The sequence below is a fragment of the Quercus robur genome, chromosome 12, assembly GCF_932294415.1.
Source record: "Quercus robur chromosome 12, dhQueRobu3.1, whole genome shotgun sequence".
Taxonomy (NCBI): Eukaryota; Viridiplantae; Streptophyta; class Magnoliopsida; order Fagales; family Fagaceae; genus Quercus; species Quercus robur.
In genome coordinates this window covers 8,538,301-8,556,283 of record NC_065545.1, presented here as the reverse complement: position 1 = coordinate 8,556,283, position 17,983 = coordinate 8,538,301, and the positions used below count along the sequence as shown (strand labels likewise).

The 17,983-nt window shown below is 34.8% G+C and overlaps 4 protein-coding genes across 5 annotated transcripts; 2 read left to right on the top strand and 2 right to left on the bottom strand.

The window, feature by feature from the left end:
- The first annotated feature begins 1,970 nt into the window (after positions 1 to 1,970).
- On the top strand, positions 1,971 to 3,154 carry LOC126709948 (chitinase 10-like). The gene is made up of 2 exons (XM_050410327.1): positions 1,971 to 2,495; positions 2,632 to 3,154. Exons 1-2 carry the CDS (start codon positions 2,044 to 2,046, stop codon positions 2,993 to 2,995), a joined length of 816 nt encoding a protein of 271 aa, XP_050266284.1. The 5' UTR covers positions 1,971 to 2,043; the 3' UTR covers positions 2,996 to 3,154.
- Positions 3,155 to 3,593: 439 nt separating this feature from the next.
- Positions 3,594 to 4,797, top strand: LOC126709828 (chitinase 10-like). The gene is made up of 2 exons (XM_050410171.1): positions 3,594 to 3,985; positions 4,494 to 4,797. Exons 1-2 carry the CDS (start codon positions 3,594 to 3,596, stop codon positions 4,795 to 4,797), a joined length of 696 nt encoding a protein of 231 aa, XP_050266128.1.
- A 3,265-nt stretch (positions 4,798 to 8,062) lies between these two features.
- LOC126710174 (auxin-responsive protein IAA20) lies at positions 8,063 to 9,523 on the bottom strand. 2 transcript variants are annotated; one of them, XM_050410560.1, is made up of 4 exons: positions 9,222 to 9,523; positions 8,739 to 8,932; positions 8,476 to 8,578; positions 8,063 to 8,374 (listed from the first exon to the last, which is right to left on the bottom strand). In XM_050410560.1, exons 1-4 carry the CDS (start codon positions 9,383 to 9,385, stop codon positions 8,320 to 8,322), a joined length of 516 nt encoding a protein of 171 aa, XP_050266517.1. In that variant the 5' UTR covers positions 9,386 to 9,523; the 3' UTR covers positions 8,063 to 8,319. The 2 variants fall into 2 exon arrangements, with proteins under 2 accessions (XP_050266517.1, XP_050266518.1); XM_050410561.1 differs by having other exon boundaries at positions 8,476 to 8,575; positions 9,222 to 9,505.
- Positions 9,524 to 12,532: 3,009 nt separating this feature from the next.
- On the bottom strand, positions 12,533 to 17,757 carry LOC126708782 (protoporphyrinogen oxidase 1, chloroplastic). The gene is made up of 9 exons (XM_050408717.1): positions 17,243 to 17,757; positions 16,328 to 16,513; positions 16,096 to 16,180; positions 15,736 to 15,883; positions 15,572 to 15,652; positions 15,312 to 15,483; positions 13,678 to 13,837; positions 13,254 to 13,357; positions 12,533 to 13,088 (listed from the first exon to the last, which is right to left on the bottom strand). Exons 1-9 carry the CDS (start codon positions 17,657 to 17,659, stop codon positions 12,789 to 12,791), a joined length of 1,653 nt encoding a protein of 550 aa, XP_050264674.1. The 5' UTR covers positions 17,660 to 17,757; the 3' UTR covers positions 12,533 to 12,788.
- Positions 17,758 to 17,983: the final 226 nt, after the last annotated feature.

The following is a 17,983-nucleotide window of genomic DNA, read 5'->3' as shown; positions in this document are numbered from 1 at the left end:
TATTAAAAATTTAGAATTTATTCATTGAATATTGTTTCAAATATGAGTCAAGAACAATTTTACCATCAAAATAGATTATATGTTCAAGTTTGATTCACTTTATTATCAAACAAGATCGTTCTTGATTCTCAAACCAAAAAAAAAAAAAAAAAGAGAAGGTCTCCTTTTTTTTTTTTTTGGGGGGGGGGGGGGGGGGGGTTTAAAAAAGGGTGTCCAATCTATGTAGTATTCTCATGAATTTGTGGAGTACATTCATTCCACACACATTAGGCAATTACAGGAAAGAATCAACTTGTTTGTTAAATAAATGAACAAAAACAAATTTTTTCCCAAATCAAACCCAAACTATTTATAAATAACTCAATTCATTTACCACCCTAGGTGGACCTCATTATGTCTTAATATTAGGTTTTTCTCCTACTAAATAAATCACTGTGGGGAGGTAGGAATACAGTGGTTGCTTCCAAATTGTTTCCAATTTTTCCTAAAAATGAATAAAAATCCTATGTTGACTTCAAATTATTTCAATTTAGACTTCACAAATCACAACACAATACGATACTAGCAGGCTGCTTAATTCTCTCTGAAGTCTGAAGTATGAAAATAGTAAAGGTCTTAACTAAGGATGCATTTTGTTGTATGTATCAGCTGCCTCGATCAAAAGAACGAAATAAAAATAAATAAAATCATGGTAGGCTGCCATTGCCAAGGTGGGTTTTACTTGCATACAGTCAGACAATGCAGCGGGCCGGGATTGGATCAGACACAAAGCCTAAATATCTAAATAATATACCCTTTTTAGCAGTCAAAGAAAGCATGAGTTTGGACATTTATGGATGCATCTTTTAGCACTTGGCTCACATTGAACTGTTTAGTCAAAACACTACGTACCGTGTGAAGAAGGGATCATATTTGGCTAGTGCTTGCACACATGGCGTGCACAAGTTTTTCTTTCTTTTTTGGCTCTAAATACACGGCAGCGTACGCAAGCATGAATTGTGATGATCCAAGCATAAAATATAATGTATATGGGAAATTTTTATTGTGTACACTAATCCATTCAATTTTTTAATTGAAATCGTGACTTGAAGTTCTTATTTCTAAATTCTAACTTGGAAAGAAATCGTGACTTCAAGTCATAATTTTTTAACAAAAGTGACGAATGTCTATAATATGTGTAAGTGTGTGAAATAGACATTACTCTATACCTTCATCCACAATTAAATTACCTTAAATCTCAGCAACATGGTGCTTGCGTACTCAATGAGGCTTGATCCAAGAACCTGGTGGCTTGGGCGGACAATAATTTTTGTGCTTTATATCACAAAATTTTATATTAGTAAATATGAAATTGGGCACATTCCCAAATCCCACCTGCAATTACACACACGTTTCCAACATGGCCTATAAACGTGGCTGGACTTTCATCTTATATATTAGTGATACATTTGCAAAGAAGATCAGAGTTTAAAGTTCAAGTTTCAACCTAATAAATAAGCCATTTTTGGATTTTCACCATTGGCTAATAAGATTGGAGATTAAGCAGAAATGCAGCTTTTGAAGCATTAAAAAAATGTTTATCAGATTACAAAATTGCAAAATGAGAAGTAGTGGGTCTTCCACTCTTATCCCACAACCTGAGCCGCAGGCCGATTGATGCTTCCATTCGCTTATATAAGTAGAAATAAATATGCTGGGTGTCGACATTTCCACTTGGACAATGCTATGTCAACTGTCTAGACCATCTCAAACGATGACCTAGTCAAAAAAGGCCTATACAAATGTAATTTCATAATTATAGATTCAGAGAACATTATTGTTCAATAAAATGCTTCCTTAAATTTTTAATACCCAATGAAAGGAGTGGAATGGCAAAGTCAAAAACTTGACCTCTGACTTTATTAGAGGAATTGTTACTCTCCAAAACGTGTCCTTTTCTTTATATCTCACAAAATTTAGGGGACACTTAGCATTGCATGAATCTATAAGAAGAGCCTCTCTTGCTCTCCCATTACCAAGCAAGCAAGTTTAACCTTTTAGACAATGGCATTCTCAGCCTCCTACTCTCTTGCCTTACTCTCATTCATTTTCTTCTCCTTTGCTTCATGGGGTACTGAAGCTCGGGGATTCCCCATCTCTTCTTTAATTAGCAAAGAGCTTTTTGACACAATATTTCTGCACAAAGATAACAATGCATGCCCAGCCAAAAACTTTTACACATACGATTCTTTCATCAAAGCATCAAGATGCTTTCCCAGATTTGGTAGCACAGGAAGCTTAACCACACGCAAGAGAGAAATTGCTGCTTTTCTTGGTCAGATATCCCATGAGACCACAGGTGGGTGGCCTACCGCACCTGATGGACCTTATGCTTGGGGTTTGTGCTTTAAAGAGGAAGTTAATCCACAAAGTGTATACTGTGACTCCAGCAACACTGAATGGCCATGCTATCCAGGCAAATCTTACAATGGAAGAGGTCCCATTCAACTATCTTGGTAATGTTACGTGACTACATATATATTAATTATCGGGAAAATTACTATGTGTTTTGCATGCATGTGAGATTGTACATTTCTTTAACTTTAAGCTAGCTAGGAAAATTTCTAATTTGTTGACTTGGAACTATGGCAGGAATTTCAACTATGGTCCTGCTGGAAAGGCCTTAGGATTTGATGGACTAAAGAACCCTGAAATTGTATCAAACAACTCTTTGATTGCATTCAAGACAGCTCTATGGTTCTGGATGACTGAGCAGAATCCTAAGCCCTCATGTCACAATGTCATGGTTGGAAGATATGTGCCCACAGAAGCTGACATAGCAGCCAATAGAACATCCGGATATGGGTTGGTGACCAATATAATCAATGGACTTGAGTGTGGAAAACCCAATGATGGACGAGTGAATGATCGAATTGGCTATTTCCAGAGATATGCTAAGTTGTTTAATGTTGATACTGGACCTAACTTAGATTGTGAAAATCAGAAATCATATTAACAAAGTTTTCCAGTTTGGTGGCTGTTGCTATTGCCTTTTTTCCCCCCCTAAAGTTTGGGGACATTGACTTTTTCTAATTTAACTTTTTGTTTTGTATTTTATTGTATCCGATTCTCTATAAAATTTGAAGAATAAAGTGGAATTTTGTAATGGGTTAAATTTGTTGCACATCAATTGCTTTACACAGTTTTATACACAACCCAAAAATCAATTAAAATGTCAATTTGAAGTCATGATTTTCAAGTTGGAAATTTTGACTATTGGCCTTATTTGTGGAATTTTAACTTTTCACAGTGTTTTAAATGTGTGTCCAAATCAATCAGCTAAAATTAAAACTTTAAAGTTAAATAACTAATACTTTATATGCTATCAAATTTAATAAAAAAAATTTAATCCTAAAAGTAAGAGGTTCTGTATCATTTGCTTTGTCTCAAGAAATCACAAGGGAGAGACTTGCATTACATTAATCCATAAGAGGGGCATATCTTGCTCCCATTACCAATCAAGTTTAACCTTAGACAATGGCATTTTCAGCCTCCTACTCTCTTGCTTTTCTCTCTGTCCTCTTCTTCTTCAGCTTTATTAATTTCCTTGCATCATGGGGTACCCAAGCTCGGAAATATCCCCAGTCTCTTCTTTAATTAGCAAAGAGCTTTTTGACACAATATTTCTACACAAAGATGATGATGCATGCCCTGCCAAGAACTTTTACACATACGATCCTTTCATCAATGCATCGGGTTGCTTTCCCAAATTTTGTAGAACAGGAAGTTTAACCAAACGAAAGCGCGAAATTGCTGCTTTTCTTGGTCAGATATCCTATGAGACCTCAGGTTGGTGGCCTAACGCAACGGATGGACCTTATGCTTGGGGCTTGTGTTATAAAGAGGAAATTAGTCCAAAAAATGATTACTGTAACTCCAGCAACCAAGAATGGCCGTGCTTCCCTGGCAAATCTTACAAAGGAAGAGGCCCCATTCAAATAACTTGGTAATGTTACGTGACTATTAATCATGTATACATTAATTGGGGTGATTATAGGTTTACGTTATAGACTTAAAAAAATGTGTACAATGTTATATAATTTTTTTCAAATGTGTACAATATTGTACACATTTGTTTAGTTTACAGTATAAAATTTACCCATGTAAACTAAGTACTTTCCTATTAATTACAATGATAATTTTGTGTTATGCATAGTAATCTTCTAAAATACGGGTACATGTGGGCCATATAATATGGTATTTAGAGAAAAATCTTTTGTATGTTGAACATATAAGACGTATGTCTCACTGACATGTGAGTCTTACACACAAAGAAAAATCTTTTATGTGCTAGACGTATGAGACGCATGTGAGACCCACATATTAGTGAGATATGCATCTCATACATCCGGCACAAGAGATGCTTTCTCGGTTCTTAGAAGTTTGTACATTTCTTAAAGCTAAAAGTTTTTGATGAGAAACTTCTAATTTTTGTTGACTTGATACTATGACAGGAATTTCAATTATGGTCCTGCTCGAAAGGCCTTAGGATTTGATGGACTAAAGAACCCCGAAATTGTAGCAAATAGCTCCTTAATTGCTTTCAAGACAGCTCTATGGTTCTTGATGAGTGAGCAGAAGCCTAAGCCCTCATGTCACAATGTCATGGTTGGAAGATATATCCCCACAAAAGCTGACAAAGAAGCCAATCGAACAGTTGGATATGGGTTGTTAACCAACATAATCAATAGACATGAATGTGGAAACCCCAATGATAGACGATTTAACGATCGGATTGGCTATTTTCAGAGATGCTAAGCTGTTTAATGTTCATACTGGACCTAACTTAAATTGTGAAAATCAGAAATCATATTTAAAAAGTGTTTCTTACTATTGCTATGTTTGTTTTCTAATGTTCATACTGGACCTAACTTAAATTGTGAAAATCAGAAATCATATTAAAAAAGTGTTTCTTACTATTGCTATGTTTGTTTTCTAATGTTTTCGAAAAGAAAAGTGGCTTTTTCATGGGTTTTCTAATCTGTATTGTTTTCTAATGTTTGCGAAAAAATGAAGTACTAATATTTTGTATTGCCTCAATAATGCCTCAAACATAATAGAAAGATTACACGGGCACACATACTTGAGTTTATACTTTTCTTAAGTACCTGTTTGGATACTGATTATTAGCGTCTGCGTCTATATTTTTTTTTTTTTAATTAAGCGCGTTTTTATGGTTGTGATGGCTTTTCAGTGGGTCTTGTGTACTGTTCACGGGACCCACAAACATCTTTTTTTAACAAAATTTTCATTAAAAATGGGCCCCACAACACTATTTACACATTTAAAAATGATTTTGCTACAATATTTTTAGTTTTCAGTTTTCAGCAAAATAAACGATATCCAAACACACCCTAAATCTCCCATCCTTATGTGGCTTGCATGACTAATTTAATCTATCTCCATAACATGGAACGGAAAGAGTACTATATTCACTACATCCAGAGAATTGGTATATGAATATTCTTCACCTTTATATTGTGTCCAATGTCAAACTCATTCATAATGCAATGCTTAATTTTAAAACGCTAGCATGTATTGTCTCTTCAAATTAAAAGTGCATTTAGCAAGATCAAAAGGCCAATTTTTGGGTTTTTTAAACTTATTTTGGAGGGCCTCACATTAAACCCAAAAAAGATTTTCTCCTCTTTTATAAGACTTTCAGGTAAATAAACAATCGATAAATGCATTTATACACACTAGATCAAGTCATTCATGCTTATTGTGAAACCCTATATAAGGCATTTCTCACAAACAACGCCAAATCATACGTTTATTCATGGATATACTTGACCAAGAAAAAAGGACCTTATCCATTTTTATCATTCTCAAAGTTGACAATTAATTATGATATATATATATATATATATATATATATTATAGATTGATTGTAGGAGGAAGAAGGGGAGCGATGAGATTGAACACAGACATGAAATGCCACAAAAAATTATCATTACTACTAATTATCACTTGAACCCTTAATTATGTGGTTTTTTTTTTTTTTTTTTTTTTTTGTGAAATACCAGAGGTCCAGAGCGGCAAAACACAAACTCTAGAACTGGGCCGTAATGTAAGCATGGGGATGGGTGTGGAGAGTTGGCCCAGAACATGAAGATCGTTTCTTATATATCCAAACTCCATAGTATGTTGTAAATGGATTGTCCAAAATTTAAAAAAATAATAATAATAAAATAAATATTGCAAAAAGAGTAATGCAATGAACATAACAAAAAGTCTCAATAATTTCACAAAATTTTCAAATTAGCAAGTCACATCATTAAAAAAATATTAATTATATAATATTTTTTTTGATGATGTGACTGCCTAGCTTTGATTGTAGTTCATATTAGTATTATCATGTAAAATTGCTAATGATTTTGTTTAAATTATTCGATGTTTAATACAATTGTGGTGGACTGTGTTTTGGTCGCAATTCATTAATTAATCATTAATATAGTTTATTCTAAGTGAACCATGTAATCAAAGTTTCTGATTCTCCCCAAAAAAAAATGTAATCAAAGTTCCAATAAATTAAAAATATTACTCCAATTACCAAAATCATCAAGAATTTCATTATCTATTTAAATTATTTATTTAATCATATAGCATGATTTTTTGTTTTAATAAAAACTTCGCATTACAAAATATGTACCTCTATCACATAAGATTTTTTTTTACTATCTATTTTATTAGTTGATTTTGATTAATAATAAGATTTTTTTAATTTACATATAATTTTTAATTAACACGTGGAATGCATAACCATATCGCTAATAAGAAAAATAAGAACCAAAAAGCATATATCTTCGATCTTCTTTATAGTGGGATCCATGATCCATCATTCATATGAAGAAAAAAAACATTATTACCACGACATTATTAAATTCTTCAAAAGACAAAGCATGGCTTATGAGTTGTGTGTAGTTAAGTCTATTAAATGATTTATTTTGTTCGTTTTAATCTTGAATTGCTTAGCAAGTTGAAATTTAAACCTAACTAGCTTGATTCCCACACCTAGTCTTGTCTTCCTATGATTCCATTGTTTACCGATATTCTACTCCTCTCATTTGATGGCAAATAATTACTAATTTATAATTAAAAAAAATTATGCTAAAAATATTACAAATCTTATTACAATATCTTTTATAAGATGATGTGTCGGCAAATCATCCACGCCATTCACACCTCATTTGTATATACCATATTGGGGATATGTGGCACATATAACTAAATCTTGTGCGCAAAGGACACACAAGAGAAAGGGTGCAAGCCTAAAAGTTCAGCAGTTTGTACTCTGTAGAAATATATTAAGACCATTACAAAAATAAAAATGCATATTTTGGTGGCTTTTCCCAATAAGCATACAAACATTGCATCCCCCTTTTTTTTTCTTTTTTTAATTTGATTTTTTTTTAAAAAAATAATTCAATAACTATAATAGCAAAAATGAATTTGAATCCTAAACGGTTTTGTTTGAAATACTAAGTGGTGTCAATTGAACTATAAAGTCCTTTACGCATTGCATCCATTTTTATTCCTAGTTTTTAATCCGTTCTTATACACATTTTTAAAAGAGGGATAGAGATACATATGGCTAGACTAGTACACCAGTGACTTAAGAGAAAGAATGTTCTTATAGCGTAGGAGAGACTCAATTAATTTATGGACACATGATTTTGAAGTCCTACATTCAGAAAAATTATATATATAATCTAAAGTCTTAAATTTAAGCTTATAAATTAATTAGTAAATTAATTAGTAAGCCATAGCCTGCTAATTCTATGTTCATTAGGAGATAGGTGAAGAGGACATTTTGTACATTCTGGTCACCTTCCCTCTTTTTTTTTTTTCTTTTTTTTTTATGTCATCTTCTCTCTCTATCTCCCTTTGGCCAATCAATAGGGTTAAGAAGAGGAAGAGAGGGAAGGAGGACCAAGTTTTATTGTCTGATTTATAAGTTTCATGTTGTTGAATATATACCACTGTCTTCTTCAACAAGAAAACAAAATTTCTTTCTGCAAAGTCAGGAATATATGTCATCTTTTTTCTGCATTAAGATTGCTAACTACATCACTATCATACAAAATTCTTACATGCATCCAGAAGAGAAGATAAAACTATTGCCTGTATGATCATGTATAGATGTACATGCGCAACTTCAGAACAAAATTCACAAGAGTACTAATGCTTGGGGGCATTATATTGGTTTAACTCCACATGACAAAATTGGAGAGGGAGAGAGAGAGAGACTAGGATCTAGGATGCATCAAAGTCTCTTAATCAGCAAGGGCCTGCCCTTGTAATCTTCAATCTCTTCACAGTGGACAAGAACATCCTATACAAAAAAAGAAGCAAGAGCCACATTAATGGATGCAAAAATATGGGACAGTGTTAGAATTGAAAATGGATTACTCTTAAAGAGCCACATAAACTTACTCCCAAGGCACATCTCCAACCATCATCAAATCCCCTTCCTCATCTTCATATGTTAATACATGACGTTTCTCAGGATGCATTGTATCCACTTCAGCTCCCCCTGCTCCAAAGCATTCCCACCAAAAAAAAAAAAAAATTATTAGCTCAATCCTCTACAAGTTTACAACGATAAAAATAGATCAAAATAATCATATTCAACGATAAAAATAGATCAAAATAATCATTCTAACAAATAGGGAAGAGGGAAACATGGGAAACTTTACAGAGAATGTTGGTGTTGAACATGTAGTCAAGAGTCCTTATTAAGTCATCATAACCATCGTGGGCTAGTAAGTCCAGCTTTCTCCCAATTGGAATGCCCTCCATGTAAACCTTAACAAAGAAGGTGGCATGATCATTGCACTCGTTTCCTTCTGCCACAAGTGACTGAATTGGTGGATAATCCAATGTTTGCACCCTAACATAAAAATGAACCATAAATTGTTTTGAGAAAAGCAATGCTAGTAGGCGTAGACAATGATAATCATAGATTGAAAAAAAAAAAATTTGTCCTTGTAATAAATAAGAGAAAGGATTCAAACGCAGGTTCTCTACAAGAGAAGAATTGGGTAATGCCATTTGTAACTACTGAATAATGTCACTGAGTTACAAGACTCCGGAGAGGATGGACAAAAGGTTGATGTAAGATGAAAATGGAAGAAAGATAAGATTTCATCAAAAGGGTATTGAGTATCATAGAATAATACCTTGGAGTTGAAGAGCTGTTGTGTTGAGAGGCTGAAATGCTAAGTCCAAGCCTAAGATCTGTGCTAAGATCTCTCTTTAGCTGAGAAAGAGAGGAGGAACTAGAGAGAGATTGATGGTTGTTACTGTCAATTGAAGAAGAAGAAGAACTAGTAGCTCTGCCCATTGTGAGATGTGATGACAAACAAAGCCGCCAACCAAGGTTTAAATAAATAGACACACATTCACACACAGTCAAACAGTGTGTGTAAGAGAGAGAGAGTTAAAAGAGTCTATGAGATATGAATGTGTTGGGGGGGAAGCATTTCTTTGATACAACCGGTCGGCCTGAAATGTTGTCAAGGTAGCAGACAGGTACACGCGTCAAGTAGGAACCAACGTGGCTTGTATCATAATTTCCCTTTGAATCTTAAACATTCAATCACAATGCGGTTCATGTGCAAATATTAGGCTGTCTTGATGACATTTTACTCTTTTAAGTTCATAATTCAGTTTGATTGAATAAGCATCTTTTACCAAACACTTTTCAATTTGGAAAAAAATAGGGAAATTTTACTTTCTAAGAAGTAATCAAAACGTGGGAGAATGAAACACAATGTTTTTAGTTTTTGCACCATTTTTCAAACATTATATTCCAATTTTGAGAGTTCATACACTATAACATAATGTTACTGTGAAGACAATATTCTCTAAAATTGTAAAACTTGGACTTTTAAGGATTAGACAAAGAGTCCACACACTATAACATAATGTGTAATTGGAGGACATGAATCTAGACAAAGTATCAAAATGGGGTAAAAAACATTGTGTTTCATTGGATGGAAAGGCGTCGATTCTAGAAATCTATTTACACCATCCTGAAACACAGTATTAAAATAAACCCATGTCATAAATAATCTCTAACTCAATGTTCAATGGATATGATTATCGTGATGCGCATGGGGGCATAGGTATTGACACATAATAAAACTTATTGATAATGTTGAGGCTACGTGTGCTATGTAGACTAAACCGCATCGATATGTACTTACATGAATTATTTAAAGGGCTGTAAGTAATTAAGGACAAACCATGGGGGATGCTTCAACAAGCAAGATGGAACCTCGGACATTTTGTACATTCTTTAAGTATTGATGGGACCCTCATGTTTCCCCATCTACTTTAAAATCATTACGTTTGTAATTCTATTGGTATTTCATAAAAACTTGTTTCTGAATTCTGATTCTATTCATCATTATTTCACTTTCTTTTGCCCCTAGGGCCAGGGGCTCCAAATTCTAAACGGCTTTAACTTTAGAGGGTAGATTTTTAAGAAATCAAACTCACTAAATTTTCTAAAAAATTCTTGATGATATACTAAAATTGAAATAAAATATAAACAAAAGGTAATTAGTTTTCTTTATATTACTTTTTATTGAAAGAGGATATCTGAGATCCTATCATGGAGACATGTCATCAATCCGATTTATAAATACAAGAAAAAGATTTGAGAACAAAAAAAGACACAAAAAGCATTTTACATTCTTGATTGCTTATGCATTAAACATCTCTCCTTCACGTGTGCAATTCACGTGTATAATGCACATTTTCTCACTCTCTAGAACTCATTTTCCTAGTTGTTTCTCACAATGAGTAAAGAGTAACAAGGAAAATCTTTCGTGGGCCTAAAGATACGCCTATTGATAGGAAGAAATGAGAAACTTACAAACAAGTGAAAGAGAAAAAGAAAAGGAAAATGTTCCCCACCGCCCCTACCAAGCTGTTGCGTCAATTAACCATCATATGTTTATTGGTCTCCAACACATTATTCCCATTGAATTTAAAGCATGTTTACCCACAGGCCACACACTCTTTACAGAACCCGTAATGTCTTGGACTCTAAAGACCATATTCTCTCTTATTTTTCCCTTTTACACATTCTTCTCCAAAACTGTGTTCTTCCACTCAAATCTATCTATCTCCATCAATGTGTTGGAGATTCTCCATATTTTTTTTTCTCAGTCAAACTTAGAATTGCTTTTGAATTATCCCATGTAAAGCACCAGGCCCTACGCTGGGGGACCTGGCCCCATTTCAGGCTTTTTCTTCACGGACCCTTTTTTTTTTTCTCGCATTGCTGTTAATTTGCACCATCATTTCTATCACACTTGTCTTGAAATCCTATACACGTATCAAGAAATCTAGGAGCCTCGTGGTTCATTAAGGTTCACGCTCTCGGCCATCTATGTAATATTTGGCTTTTTAAAAAGGAGTCCTTCCCCTAGTGTCGCTCTTAAAGAGATCAGTTGTCCAGTGTTTTCGAGTTACTAGAATAGTGTCTTGGGCACATTTCAAAGAAGATTGTGTCCACGGTCAATGTTTTATATATAAATCAATATAGGAATATAGGAATATGTTAACGGGTGCTCTGCTCCTTATTCTAAGGAAGAACACTGCATTGATAAGTAAAAAAATTAATAATCAAATGCCTCTTTAACTTGTTAAGAGGGAATTGAGCGAGTCTCACTGCATTGAAAAGTAACAAAAACTAATAAACAAATACCCTTTTAATTGAAAGTTGCTCAACTCCTTAAAATTCTTGTTAATTACAATTAAATAAAAAAAATAAAAAAATAAAAAACTCAATTATAATCAATGCACTATGACACTCGTTAATTGGACATATCAATATATAAAGCTTGTTAAGTCATTGCATATGTCACCAACTTGTACATCATGGCATACATCACCAACTTGTGTGCATAACTAGATGACTTCAAGCACACATTAATTTTTTTGAGAGTCTTTCTAGGACCAACACCATTTGTTACAATTTTTGACACAACTTGATGACATGTCTTACTATGATCGATAAACCATTACTTTCACATGAACTCACCACTTTTTTTCCATCATTCGCAGTTGAATATGTTAAGGTTGTGGAGATAGTTGTGGTACAAAAGTTATGTCTGTAGACTTTATCTTTTAAGATAGATACATTGTGAGAGAATGGAATGTGGCACTCAAATACATTACACATCACAAAGGATCTCATTAAAACTGGGCTATCACTTGAAGCTCAAGTACACATCCTAACTAAACCACTAGGTCCACTGCCCTACTGTGGATGATGCATCAAAGTTGGAACGTAGCATGGGAATGGATCTGGGGCCACATGACCACAAACAAAATGACACAGTTTATTTAGCGGATCTAAATCAAGGCATTGTCCAATTTCTCCTTACAATTCATGTAGACAATAATAATAAGTTCATTCATGTATCTACTGCAATTATGCTTACCAATCAACGCACAAATTAAAGGAGAAGTTGCATAATGGAAAACATTCTGCATGTGTGCTTCTGCACTGGTAATAATCAAAGAAGAGCAAACACTAAACATAGCATTAAAGTGATCAATAATGACAGTGACCCAGTAATTACAAGTCAAACAAAATCCTAAAAAATATGCCTGTAAGAAAAAACTCTCCACAAAGAGGCTACCCAAACCGCCAAATGAACAGCTGAAGAGAAACTTTCGATCAGTCAAAAGAGCCCATCTATGTCCAAAAGTTGCTTTAAAATCAGACACTACTTGTATGCAACCTGTGATAGGAATTTAGTCACCTCAGCTGCAACCTCATAAGCACCCTCAACACATCGGCCCAAGGCTACACCAGATACATAGTTGCCCCCCAGAAACAGCCCTTGAAACCCAGTATCTTTGAGAGCCGCATTTGCAGCATCAAGGAGATCAAAATGACCAATCAAGAACTGTGGAATGGCTTGTGGCCACACTTTCACAGCCAACGCAAGTGGGTCTTTTGCATTAGGGTTTATGAGCATTTTCCGCAAATCTCTATCAACTGCTTCAATAAGTTCACTCTCCGTCTGTCATTAAAAACTGTGGCATTAGAAAGACTAAAAAGAAAGAAGAAACTGAAAGGCATTTAATATTTAAACATAACATGTCAAAGCCCAAAGATTGTAACACTGAAAGTTAGACCAATCAACAAAAACTAAAATCAAGATATGAATCTTCTTGAATTGTCCTACCTTGGACAAAATTCCAGGATTTGTAGCCCCTCCAATGTAGTTCAATAGCAGAACTCTTCCAGCTGGTGCTCGATCAGGGAAAAGTGAAGAGCTATAAATGGTTCCTGCAATTCCCAAGATAATTCACATGCTAAATTTGGCCCAAAATTTTCAATGCATCCTTAACAGAATATTACTTCTTACTATTAATTAAACATCTCAACATTATATTAAGTACCAGCAGATGTTAAGAATGGCCAATGACCCTTGGGTCAGTTGGTACCTCCTAGCATCTGCCCACATCCAGGGATCAAGTACCCCAACCCCATAAAAAAGAATTAAAAAATTTTTATTTAAAAAAAAAATCATTTTAAGCAAAGAAAAGAAAACAGATGTTAAGAATGAGTCATGGACGTAACTAATTTAAGAGTTTAAAGGGAAGTACCTAAAGTTTCCACCCCTTGACTGCGTGGGTGCAATTGACCAAACCCCTTTAATTCACCATTTATCAAGCATTCTGTCCGAATTGCTTCTTTTGGATATGAAATGGACACTGCTGCAACTGGTGGGTAGTAAAATTTTGAAAGTGAATCTGCAGCACCAGCCTGTAAAAAAGAAAATAGGTGGAAAAAAAATTATAACGGCCTCTTCTGCAATCTAAAAAATTAAGGAACAGCAAAAAATGCCTTCAATAATCCAGTAAATAAATATGATTTCATTAGCCCCCTAGCTGTGGCCATGCTACAACAAACTTTAGTTATACACCATTAAGGATCATCTCACAAGGCATGTCTTAGAAACAAAGCTTTAACAGTTGAACAAGCATGGGATATACACTATCAGGAGCTAAAATATCTAGAGTATCTGTAAGAAACTATGCCTTAAATATTCACCAGCTCGCAACTTTAAAGGACTCAGTAGACTTATTTGTCCTATAAATAAATTTTTAATTAAAAAATAAGATTTGAGCTAAAAAAAACATAGTCAAATTTTAGATGAGGACTAGCTAGTTAACTGATATAAAGAATAAGATTAAAGCCTAGTATAAATGCAAGTTCTAGATAACTTTAGGGCATCTGCTGAAGACAAAGTCTAAGCCATATGTCCACTATGCTGTATCAATAAATAAAAGAAAGAGCTGAACAACCTGGAAGAACTATTTCAACATGGTACTACTTTCTACCAATTCACCTTACATCCAAGTGAAAACCAGTCTACAATTATGATAGAATGTCAACCAAACAAAAATAGCGCCTCAGTGAACCAAAACTCAGAAACTACATGCTACTTTTTAGCATGACCTCTCCTACACAGGGTACTCTCCAAGGATAATTACAACTTTGGCATTCCAAACACAAGAGTGTCTATTAATTTTGTGTTACTCTGTCTCAACCCTGCAAAACTTGATGTAGCTCAGATCCTGATCTAAATTTTATTCTGCATTGCCACTATTGATTAATTAATGCTTTTCAAAAATGGTGAGATATTATTATCTGTATATAAAAGCATTGTGATAAGGTGCACTGAAGTTAGTGGACCGACACAAGCTCTAAAGAACAGCAAGCAAAAGAGGAGGGAAAAAAAACCACCAGAAAACAAGAAAAACTAGAATTGAGTATCCGTTTTGGAACAGTTTATTTAACTGAAATTGAAAAATTTTTGCTGAAAGTATTATAAATAAAGCTAAAAGTTAGTTGAAATAATACGGTGAGACCCATGAATAGTAACAAAAAGTGCAATGGAACTCATGAATAGTAACAAAAATAATGTAAATAGTAAAAAAAACTGACTTTTTTAGAGCCAATGCCAAACACAACCCAGTATTCATTAAGATGAAAGTAATCATCTTTTCCAGAATGAACAATAAATAATTGAACAAGTGGTGCCTTATCTAAAAAATTATATATTAGTATATTACTAACAAACTGCAAACAATATGAATCACATATTAAAAAAGTTAAACAAAAGTCAAAATTAAACAGAAGATTAGACCTTCAATATAATCCATTTTCAAGCATTCCACTAATAAGAGCAGTAATAAGACAACCAGTTCTTAAATGTTACAAGAAAGGGGCATACAGATAGAGGACGCAGCAAACTGCTTGCAATATGGGAAGGAACCGTCATGACAACACTTTTGCTCTGAAGAGAAACCAATCCTTGTGGTGTTTCATATGTCAAAGTGTAACCTCCATTATCCAATTTACTGATACTTGAAAGCTTCCAAGACAATTTTACTTTTCCACCCAACCTACCAACACAAAACAAGTCACTAAAATCACCAGTCCTAAAACGAATATTGCAAGCACATCAATAGTTGAACTTCCAATGAAGCATACCTTGTAGAAATTGCATTTGGCAACATAGCGAGTCCCTTCCTAAGTGATCCAACAGTTTGGCCCTTTGGCTTTGGTAGATTCCTAAAAGATAACTTAATTCAGGGCATTGAACACAAATTTTAAATATAACCACAACATACGCATAAATGGACAGGTATTATTACGGATCTCGAGGTGGCTTGGGAACTTTATTTCTCTCCTGGATTGCTTTAAAAGTGCCACCAATGATACTACCACCATTCTGCTCTAGATTCCAAACTTTCCCAAATGCTGCTTTCATACTTAGTTTTGAAGGATCACCCGCATAGACACCTGCATATGACAAAATTTTCAGGTCCACTAAGCAGACTGATGCAGGACCGTGTCCTCATCACAGCCATATATACCAACTGAAAGAAAACAAGTCATGGCATGCATATTCCCAACTTGGGAAATTTCTTAATAGGAAGAACAGAGAGACCAACTAAAATAAACAATGAGAACAGATTGATTAGCGAAATAGGTTGTTCATCATTGGTTATAACCTGAACAAAATGGCTCGATCAACCGTTCAAAAACCTCATCGCCAAGATTACGACGCACAAACTCCTCAACTGATTCCTCACGCCCCTGTCACCTTTGTGAAGACTATAAGACATGAGAAATTCACTTTAAATATGCATGTGCACAAATGTGTGCTTGATGTTGTTATGAATGAATTTTCAAGAGTAACATAAATTGATAAAGATAATAAACAAAGAGTTGATGAGGACAAACTGGTGGAGGAGGGCGGATGCCGAGAGCACCAAAGCCAGCCCTGAGTTTGCCACTAATGCTCATCAAATCAAAGAAAGGCAGGTCGGCCGGCTTCGAGGGGACTGGCCTTAATTTCCCATTCCACAACACAAAACGCGGCGAATTAGGATCACCCAAAACTAAGTCATCCTTCAATCCACTATCCACCTAACAATGCAATAAAAAAAAAAAACTACCAACATTTCAACAAAATAAAATTAAGAAAAAAACCTTTCCCATAAAACATTGTAAATACTATTACAAATATACACTTAACAGACCAAATTAAAATTATAATATGGAAAAAGAAACTAGAGATAGAGAAGGATTGCATTCTTTTTCTATATATATAATATATAGTTACGACAGGATTTGAAATTATGGCATCTACTCCACGATAATTTTTTTTATTATCAAGCCAAGACAACTATAGGTATTTTTTTTTAGTGTAGGGATTCGACCCAAGTCTCTTATTCAACGACAAAAGACAGTAGTTACAAGAATGGGAGAGGGTCAATTTGAACCCTGAACATCTCCATTGAAAACAACAACAGATGCCAATTGGGCTACAAGCTCTGAGTACAAGAGACTTTACCAAAAATTGTGATAATTGGAAGCCACAGAAGACTTGCATTTCAAACCATAGGTTTAGCATTTAAATTATGAAATTGTAGATTGGTTCTCTGATTGGAGTTTGTATTCTCTTTTTGTTAGAATAAGATATCTTACTCATCTAATCTAAACAAAAAATAAATAAAGAATTAGAAATAAAATTCAAGAAAAAAATTTAGAAAGCTAAGCTAGAAATGAATCGATAAGCTAAGCGATTAAATTCATTCATAATTTCCTAAGTAATAGCTTAGAAACTTTTGGGAGAATTGATAATTTATCACATACCATCATGGTGAGCATGGCATCGGAGGGCTGGAAGCTATTGGGGCCTTCTTCCCAGAGATAACCGTCTCGCTCGACGGTGATGATGTTGCCACCGACGCGGTCTCTGGCCTCGGTGACGATGACGTTGGGAACGACGTCGGAGTGTTTGGTTGCGAGCGCCTGTGCGATGCAGAGGCCGCTGATTCCGCCGCCAACGACCACGCAATCTACATTTGAGGGGGAGGAGTGTTCCTCCGCCGCCGAGTGAGGCGGAGAAATCGCGGTGGCGGACGAGTCCTCGGCGATCGAGCAGCGAATGCGTGCGGTGGGGTTGCGGCGAGCGAGAGGGAGTGTGCGGAAGAGAGAGGAGGGTGACGTGTACGGAAGTCGTGGGCGGAGGAGAAGCGATTGGGCGGGGAGGTCCGTGAGGGTGTTCATGGTTGATGGCGGGTTCGGGTTTGGGTTCACTGCTTTGAGAGAAACGACGGCGTTTGTTATCTTTTTTTTTTTTTTTTTTTTTTTTTTTTTTTGAGTTCGCGTTTGTTATCTCGAAATGATGGAAAATGGTGGATAGAATATGACTTTGAGAAGTGACGTGTCTCTCCACTATTTGATTAGCTGATTGTAACGATCTAGCTACTACCGCTATACGGTACATAGGACATAGCTATCTAATAACTCTCTTTTTTACTATTATTAACTACCTAACTCATATTTAGCTGTGGAAAAATTAAAATTTTAATCCCTATAATTTAAGGGAAT

Bases quoted from the DNA above. Each gene is read 5' to 3' on its own strand.
- LOC126709828 (XM_050410171.1), top strand. From the start codon at position 3,594: ATGGGGTACCCAAGCTCGGAAATATCCCCAGTCTCTTCTTTAATTAGC. The intron at 3,986-4,493 runs GTAATGTTACGT...ATACTATGACAG, and splicing joins GGCCCCATTCAAATAACTTG to GAATTTCAATTATGGTCCTG.
- LOC126709948 (XM_050410327.1), top strand. From the start codon at position 2,044: ATGGCATTCTCAGCCTCCTACTCTCTTGCCTTACTCTCATTCATTTTC. The intron at 2,496-2,631 runs GTAATGTTACGT...GAACTATGGCAG, and splicing joins GGTCCCATTCAACTATCTTG to GAATTTCAACTATGGTCCTG.
- LOC126710174 (XM_050410560.1), bottom strand. From the start codon at position 9,385: ATGGGCAGAGCTACTAGTTCTTCTTCTTCTTCAATTGACAGTAACAAC. The intron at 8,933-9,221 runs GTATTATTCTAT...TTTTTATGTTAG, and splicing joins AACAGCTCTTCAACTCCAAG to GGTGCAAACATTGGATTATC. The intron at 8,375-8,475 runs GTAAGTTTATGT...TTTTTTGTATAG, and splicing joins GTTGGAGATGTGCCTTGGGA to GATGTTCTTGTCCACTGTGA.
- LOC126708782 (XM_050408717.1), bottom strand. From the start codon at position 17,659: ATGAACACCCTCACGGACCTCCCCGCCCAATCGCTTCTCCTCCGCCCA. The intron at 13,838-15,311 runs GTATGCCCCTTT...TCTTTTTTACAG, and splicing joins GTTTGCTGCGTCCTCTATCT to GCTGGTGCTGCAGATTCACT. The intron at 13,089-13,253 runs GTAGGACAATTC...TTTTAATGACAG, and splicing joins ATCCTGGAATTTTGTCCAAG to ACGGAGAGTGAACTTATTGA.